This window comes from Mizuhopecten yessoensis, unplaced genomic scaffold (genome assembly GCF_002113885.1).
Source record: "Mizuhopecten yessoensis strain PY_sf001 unplaced genomic scaffold, ASM211388v2 scaffold6135_1, whole genome shotgun sequence".
Taxonomy (NCBI): domain Eukaryota; kingdom Metazoa; phylum Mollusca; class Bivalvia; order Pectinida; family Pectinidae; genus Mizuhopecten; species Mizuhopecten yessoensis.
The window spans coordinates 60,016-68,903 of NW_018406397.1; the positions used below are offsets into that span (position 1 = coordinate 60,016).

Here is an 8,888-nt window from a genome sequence, read left to right on the forward strand (position 1 = left end):
GGGGGGTTATACCCTCCGTTTATACAAAACTGAGAACCCTTTGGCCAATGATGCTCCTGACCAAATTTGGTCAAAATCCTCTGAGCCATTCAGGACAAGTAGCATTTTAAAGGAAAAAGTTGCCGGACGCCGGACGCCGGACGCTGCACCATGGGATAAGCTCACTTGGCCCTTCGGGCCAGGTGAGCTAAAAACAAAAATGAGACCTAATATTTACACAATCATATTTCAAAGCTTGTATACAGCAAAAGAGAAAGAAAACAAAGACATCAGAATATTATTGGAATAATAATTCATGTTAACCAATGTGTCAGGTATGGGTTGAGGTTCTAGATCTTTTCATGTTGTATCATCCTCGATATCCAGGGGTTACGCTCACTTTTGCTCTCTGCACACCTGGAACATGTCATAGCAAAATTGAAGGCATGTCCTTGTACACAAAATCTGGTTACTCCAGGTGAAATAGTATAGAAGATATGCCCCGACAAACGTTTTCAAAAGTAAGGGTCAAACGTCAAGTCATAAGGTCACAGTTACCTTATTCTTGCACTCTGTCATCCCAAGATGTCCTTGTACACCAAATCTAGTTACTCCAGGTGAAATACAATAGAGATATGTCCCTGGACAAACTTCTCTGATGGAAGGACGGAAGGATGGAAAGACGGAAGGACAGACGGAGGGATGGACAAACCTATTACCCCCGCCCCCTCCCCCGGAGAACCAGTGGGGGACTAAACACTGGTACAGCCTTCTAATGATGAGAATCAATCCTTGCCCCAAAATGGACAGGTATGTCAAAAATTTCTGGACCTCTTATGACCAAAATGTGACAATTTTGCCTTTGATTGTTCCTTTGCAGATTGGGCATTTCAGCTGTGCAGGGTCGCAGTCTTTGCAACAAGCCAGCTCTCCACATGGTATATACATGATCTGTCGAGGTTCATCTCCACACACCCAGCAGTTCTCTTGTTTTCTCAGCCTTTCGTTTTCCTCCACTAATTTGCTGAATTCTGTCAAACAATAAACAAAACACATCAGTTTTAGTGTATCTGTTTGTTTTATGTTTTCATGTCTGGTGTCATATTAACTGGTCGTTTTGTTGTAGGAGCGAGTTCAAGCTATCGTTATCCAGGTTCATCGAGCCTGGGGTTCCACAAGATTTATGCATGAACAATGCACAAATAACATTTGATACATTTATCATGAAGATGAAATTGGAAAGAAACCTACATGGGGACAATTAAGAAACACCAGCTACTTCAGCACCTAACTCAGGCTGCTACTTGGACATAGAATAGTACACACACACTATATGGTTTGGTTTTATATTGTTTAACATCCTATTAACAGATAAGGTCATTTAAGGGCGTGCCTCCGTGTGTATTGTGTAAGCGTGCATGTGTGTATGTATGCCAGCGACTGGGTATGTTGGACTGGTCATGTGAAAGTGGCAAACACAAGAAAGAACAGAAAGGAAAGAAGTAGCTCCCCAGCCGAACCTAACAGTACAGCTCAGGAGTTTCACATGTGTCCGAATGTTTAGCCAATTTATTTAGCCAACTAGAAAGGAGTTTTAACAGAAAGAAAGGGTTATCCAATAAAAAGGGCTGAGCACCAATTCTAGAAAGCTAATGGAAAAAACAGTTCAGTACAGTACAGAAGGAGGTAAGATTGAGAAAGAGCGCAGAAAACAACAAACCGCACACTCAGTTCATTTTTACAGCATTTGTTATTTTTTGAACATATGACAATAACTTTCTTAATGGAAACCTTATATGATACCCCTTATTACTGACACACCTATTTTACACTATGTACAATCATATTTTCTTCGGTTTAACGGAGAATTTTCAAAGCAAATTAAGTCAAAATCCAAACCCATTATTCAGAGATGTTTTCGTGGAGATTTACTAAAATTTTCTCTGACCCAGTTTGCCTTTTGACATGATATTTTGAATCACCATCTACTGAGGTAAGGGGGACCACAGCACGAGTTAAAATTGTGAAGATCAGATCTTGTGTAGACTTGTGTTTAGAAATGTATTGATATATGTGTAAAGTTAGATGTATATATATATATATTATTAATTGTCTTAGCTTTGGGCCGACGCTGATAAACTTGATACTTTGGTCCTTTTTAATTAAAGCTTTCTGTCGGTTATACATTTTAACATGAACACTGGAGACCGCTATATTAGTCCCTACTTATTTATAATCGGGCAAGGTAAAACTAGAAAAGGGTAAAATATTCAACACATCTTTATATACATGTACTATAATTTTCTATTCACCAACAAGATCCTATTTTATAATCAGGATCCCTACATGATAGTAATATTAAACACATAGACCAAACAGAACACTACCTTCATCCTGAGGACTCATTTGGATATCAGACTGTTCCAACTCTGGTTCCCGGCCTTCATTCTGCAAAAGAAAACACAAAAAGATCAACATATACCATTTTCATTTAAGGAAATGAAATCAAAGGCTGTAACTAGCACTGGGGATTATTGGTTTTAAATATCTTTTATATAATTTGATATTTCAATCTTGTTTGTAATACGCTTTTCATTGCTTGTTTTTACAGTCTATATGTGAAAGACCGAAAATATTGAGAACATATTTTGATGATGTCATACACAAAGAACTACTTTTCCCTAGAAAAAGTAGCGATCTTTCACACTCGGATAATTGTCTGTAACCACCAATTTTGACATTGGAAGAGCGAGCATTATACTTAATTTCAAATATATTCCCGTCAACTAGCAAAATCAATTCATGACCTTAATAGTGTCATTATTTGAGAGAGTACATATAAACGATCTTGTTGAAAGCTTCGGCTCAACTAGAATGGCGAGTCATAGCAGCTCAAAGGGTTATTTAAAATATGCCAATTGATTGACCCGAGATAAAATTCACTTAACCATTCATCAAAAAATTCTTCTAATTTCAGGATTGAATTATATCGATATAAAGATGGAAAAACTGAAGTAGACTCTGAACAAACCACTACATCAATAGTCGAAACTATTATTTAGCCCAATTATTCATTTTATTTCAGTTTTGATCTTGTGTAATGTAACTGTTACATGTCCTGTTTATGTGACTTGATAAAGGAGCTGATCCCTCCAGATATTTGACAACTTGATATTGTCTGCGCTGTTGTAATTAATTCCTTGCCCCATTTACCAGTATTAAGCAAGTCCTATCATACAAACATACATTCGTAACGAGCCACTGATATTTTGGATTTCACTGTTGACACTTTTTTGACCAATATATAAAAGAAATATTCTTATTTTGATCGCAGGAATGTTCTACAGCATATCCATCATACGTCATTTTATCATGTAAGGAAATAAATCATACCATTAGATTACCATGCTGATCAAGTCACATTAACTGTTAAAATGAGTTCTACAGACCATTTTTGGGCCAACATGTTATTTCCACTGCAATGTTTACACTCTATTCACTACTATGTATCTACATCAAAAGTACCTTTGATATTCATCAATGATTATTTTTAGGACACGTCCATTAGGTCCTTATTACCGTATTTGACCGCAAATAAGCCCCCACCCCTAGTAAAAAAAAAATAGACCAAAAGTAGGGAGGGGGCTGAATTGCGAGCAACCCCCCACCTGTTCACAAATGTCTGCCATCTTGGATATATACCACTGTTTTGATCTATGACCACACTAAATATCATGTACTTAAATAACAACTAACAGACAGAATATTTAATGACAGTCACCAAAAGTTGATTAGTTGATGGTGCTGTTGTTTTTCTAAACTTATTTCCTATCATCAATTGGTCTCGATAATTCAATTTTATCAAGCATCATTTTTACAATTTTTTATTGATAAGTCAATCAGTGCTCTTTAAGACACAATACCAACATTCAGAGGTGTAAAAAAATGAATAGCACGACAACCAGGCTCCCTGGTGTTTGGCTAGCGCCATTACTTGAATATATACCATACTATAGCTAGCCAATAGCCGAAGAAATTTGAGTATACAAGGCTGAATTAACACAAAACCATTGTTTTAATCAAACAAAAACAACACAACAACTTATCTGTATTGGTTGATACAAATTTCAGAATGACAAGATGAACGAAGTGACATTGACATTCAGATTTGATATGAAAATCAACTATCAATTTGAAAACGATTTTACCTCTCTGTAATTACTCATAAATGTATTCTAAAATATATTTATAAGTTGCTACTTCAGTACAGATTATAGATATAATTTTTCCACCAAGACAAATGCAAAGCAATGCGAATTGGCAACAGTGATATTGACAACTTCACCTACAACCTAGATGATGGAAAGGACCTTCCCTATACAGAACATGAGAAAGATATTGGAGTCACCATTGACAATAAATTAGCATTAATGTACATATACAGTCGAACCTCGTTATCTCGAAGTCGACGGGATCGTTGGGAAACTTCGAGTTATCCGAGTATTCGAGTTAAGCGAGTTCCTATGTTTTGCATAAAACTTGGTGAAGTGTTAGGTGCAATTTGAGGCTATATATGTCATAGATTTTTCTGACAATCAACGTATTTAAACAGTTGATAAATGACAAAAAGATAACTATATAAAATAAAAAATAAATTATTCATAATCATATTCATTAATTAATTAATGTTACAATAAACACACATGCTGTCTCCGACCCCGTGCTATGCTGATAGATACTTCAATGCGGAAATGCAAGTGCGCAAGTCTTTTGCAAATCACTGTATTGGAGCGTACACGTTGGATTGCTCAGTTGATTTCGACATTCCGAAATGGGTTTGAGTTAATCAGGAAACATATCCACATTTATAGACCTCAATGACACTTGACATCTCCTCAACACGACGTACTCAACAATAATTATCGTATTGTTACTATAATCTCTCAATTAATTATCAGTGCCATACAAGCTCCTGTAAAAAAATAAACCAACGAACCAGTCCTAGGTTGTGATATTTACGGTGGAGCTTATTTACGCATGACCGCACACTGTGACCCATTTTCCGGTTAGAATGTGTCGGTTAGAATGTGTCTGCAGCTTTGGTGTAAATAAAGTGCTATTCAAATTGTTTACGGGCTCGCAGTGAGTACTAATTGTTGTTAATCAACATTGATTAAGTTTGTTTCTTCAAACACATTTCAATGACATAAGTTTAATCGAGGTAATTATGACCGAGCGTAAGCTGCTCTATGAGAACGATGTTTACCGTAGCACTGCGTCTAATATGTATCAAATATTTAAAGAATATATGAAAGACTTGTGAATCTTAAGAAACTTCGAGGTAGGAGATATTTTTATGTAGGATTTACGTTGTTGGGACCGATATTTCACTTCGGGATATCCGAGTTTTTCGAGTTTTCAGAGTTCAAATTATCAGAGTTTTTATTACTAAGATTAAGAAGAGTTTTGGCCGGGACCGATGAAATACTTCGAGTTAAACGGGGTCTTCGAGTTATACGAGGTTCGACTGTATCTGAAAAAATCAACAAAGCCAACTCTATAATGGGTATAATAAGGCGTACTATGGAATACATGGATCTGACAACATTCACAGCTTTATACAAAGGACTCGTGAGACCACATCTAGAGTATGCCAACCAAGTCTGGAGCCCCCATCTCATTAAACAGCGAGGAGAGCTACCAAGCTAATACCCGGAATGGCTAATTTATCCTACCCCGAGAGACTTCAACGCCTGAAATTACCAACATTGGCATATCGAAGAGCCAGAGGAGACATGATAGAACTATACAAAATCATGACCGAGAAGTATGATCCCGAGGTGCCGACTCTCATCACACCTAACAAGAACACCACCACCACCAGAGGACACGAACTCAAATTATTCAAACAAAGAACGCGCCTGAATATCCGGAAACATTCATTCCTTCACCGAACCGCGGATATATGGAACGGTCTGCCATCGGAGGTCGTAATGTCACGAACAGTCCAAGCTTTTGAACATAGCCTTGACCGTCATTGGAAGAACCGACCACTTGTGTATAACCACAGGGAAGCCATCGAAGTCACACATACTAATGGTCATTGATTGAACTTTAACGAAAATATCACATTTAAACATTTAAAAATTGCGATATACAAGGGCACCCATATACGTACCAACATTTTTATTTTTGAACCACACTCATTAAATTCACAATGCTACAGTAATATAATTACTTATCATTGAACATCTGTTCTCTAAGGAACTGCAGCTATATATATGTAATGGACTCTCAAAAAAATACTCAGAAATCATGTTATTAATATGTTTAACCAACTATATGTACTATTGTAACTTTTATAATTGAGCTGACAGCAGAGGAAATTGTACAATTTCCTACAGTCAGAATAAATTTGTGTACAAACAACATGTTTCGTTTTATATTGAAATCTGCAAAATACACAACCGATTAAAAAATGAAAGCATGGTGTTCTTTCAGCAACAGAACGATGTTTTGTTTTAAGTTATGTCATCTAGATATCTTGATATTTTGTTATGTTTACATCATATTCAATAATCATGTGTTATAATATTATATTCATCTTTAATTCATGCAATCATCAATACATAATTCTTTATAAAAAAAATCAAAAAAAAATCACAGTACTCAGTAAAGAGTAGATGTCACTACATGCTATTTACTATTGTGCCTATAAATTCAGAAACATAGTTATTTGTAGTATTTTATCTAGGGTTTATGTTGTTCTGCATCCATTTAGCGAAATTGCTTACTGGGGTATGTCAGAGACAAAAATTGACATACATTTTGTTTTTGAGATGGAGACAAAATTAGGGAGGGGGCTTAATTGCAGGCACCCCCCCTATTCCCAGGACATTTGCCAAAGTGGGGAGGGGGCTTATTTGCAAGAGGGGGGTTATTTGCAGTAAAATATGGTACTCGTGATTATTATTATTATTTGAATACATAACTCATGTACTTACCGTTGAAATTGCAGCTCTGACTCTATCAATATAAGCTTGGCCCTTCTGTTGTTTAAGAAACGAACATTCGGGCCCATGAAGGGCATGCTGTGTCCAGGGATCATCTGTCACCTTCCACTCCCGGTCAATCCCGCAGCAACAGGATTTAACACGCCCATCTCCTATTAAAAATACACCACAAGTTACCTGATAGCAGAGGTATCAATGTACATTCCATGTATTGCAAATAAATTTCTTACATTATGTTTGACAATTTTACTCAAATCTTGGAGGAAAAATTTCCCAATTAACTTCAAAGCACTCTTATGTATAAGTATTAAAATAATATGTATACCTATATAATACCATCCTGCTGTAGCCATGGTTTCAAAATCCAGAGATTCATCATCTGCAAGTTCCCAATTCTTAAACGATTCTCTACATTTTGGATTTTGGCAACCTGTGTCAACTGGAGGAGATGAGCCACCTGTAGGTGGACTCCCTTGAACAACATGTACAGTGCTAGCGGCATGTGTGTTGTTGGTCTGCATACTACTAGTTAGGAAGCTCTTAAATTCTGCAAAACATTGACATAAAATGTTAAATTAATTCAGGTAAATACTGTTTCACTATGGGTCTTCATGTTATAAGACATCAGTTTATTGAGAAGTTGAGCCCAAAACAAGAAATTCTCTACAGTTATGCATTTGAAGATCAGTCTCCCACCGCAGACAAAATCACTTGCATGTACGAATTACACTAACGTTACAGTACCCAAATCGGGACACTTTTTAGTGAAATATTGATGTATTTCATACCATATAGTATACCGATCCCAGTAATTTTTGTTCACTTTTCCTAAATAAATATCATTATCTTTTCATTTTGATAACAAGTTGGTATTTCCGGCGCATGGTTCTATAATTAAACGCGGAAATATAGTCATGGTTATGTAATCGCGAAGCAGGTGTAGCTGTATCGGGACACCCCAACCAGTTTTGGCTTGGGGAAAAAAAGTATATATCTTTGGAATATTTAAGAGTCAATGGTTGTTCTGAATGAATTTCTTTTCCAAACTACAATTTGAAAATACTTCTTTGCACAGCATACACATTTCTTGTGACTTTTTCCTTCAAGTGTCCCGATTTGGGTACTGCGACGGTAGTTATGTACTTGTCTAAATATAAAGTAACCTTCCCTGAATTTTTGTTTTTTTAATATAAGAGTCGTTGGACAGGGCCAGATGGGTACCGTTGATCATGTAGCTTAGTTGTTTAGAGAGACTGTAAAGTGATCGTAAACCTGGATTTCAAATCCCTGTCAGGCCACTGCACTACAAAGTATCACACCCTCTATTAGCCAGTCACCTTTATATCAGCCATCAGGCCTGCGCCCCTCAGGCTGATATCAAGGTCTCAGGAAAATAAACGGTGTGATATCTAAACAGTCATAAAATAACCCCTAAAGAAATGGCATAATAATAATAATAATAATAATTTGAGGTTCTTATATACCGCTTTATCACATCCTAGTTCGTAGGTTGTCTCAAAGCGGTTCACAAATTATTATCCGTGGTTATAGGGCCTTTGCAACCAGCCAATACATTTCTTAACTCCCTGGGGAGCATCCAGCCGGAACTGCCATTTCGGCGCTAACAGCTAGCATTCTAGCCCTGCCCAACCACGTACTCATTTACAGCTGAGTAGACTGGAACAAGCAGAGTAAAGTATCTTGCTCAAAGGTACAAACATTGCAAACTAGTAAAAACAATAAGTGTAAATATAAACGTGACCAAAAAGTAAACAAATTATAAAGAAGTCAAGTTTGACTCTTAGTTTAGGATTTTTGGTAAAAAAGTTTATTCCACCACAAAGTTATGCTAATAACATTTACATTAAATCTTTTGTCTCTTTGACCATGCCAAAG

The 8,888-nt window shown here is 36.6% G+C and overlaps 1 protein-coding gene across 1 annotated transcript; it reads right to left on the reverse strand.

Annotated features, from left to right (window-relative positions):
- Positions 1 to 136: 136 nt before the first annotated feature.
- Positions 137 to 7,536, reverse strand: LOC110451605 (putative inhibitor of apoptosis). The gene is made up of 4 exons (XM_021499726.1): positions 7,318 to 7,536; positions 6,984 to 7,144; positions 2,367 to 2,427; positions 137 to 1,010 (listed from the first exon to the last, which is right to left on the reverse strand). The coding sequence occupies exons 1-4, from the start codon at positions 7,511 to 7,513 to the stop codon at positions 814 to 816; spliced, it is 615 nt and encodes a 204-aa protein (XP_021355401.1). The 5' UTR covers positions 7,514 to 7,536; the 3' UTR covers positions 137 to 813.
- Positions 7,537 to 8,888: the final 1,352 nt, after the last annotated feature.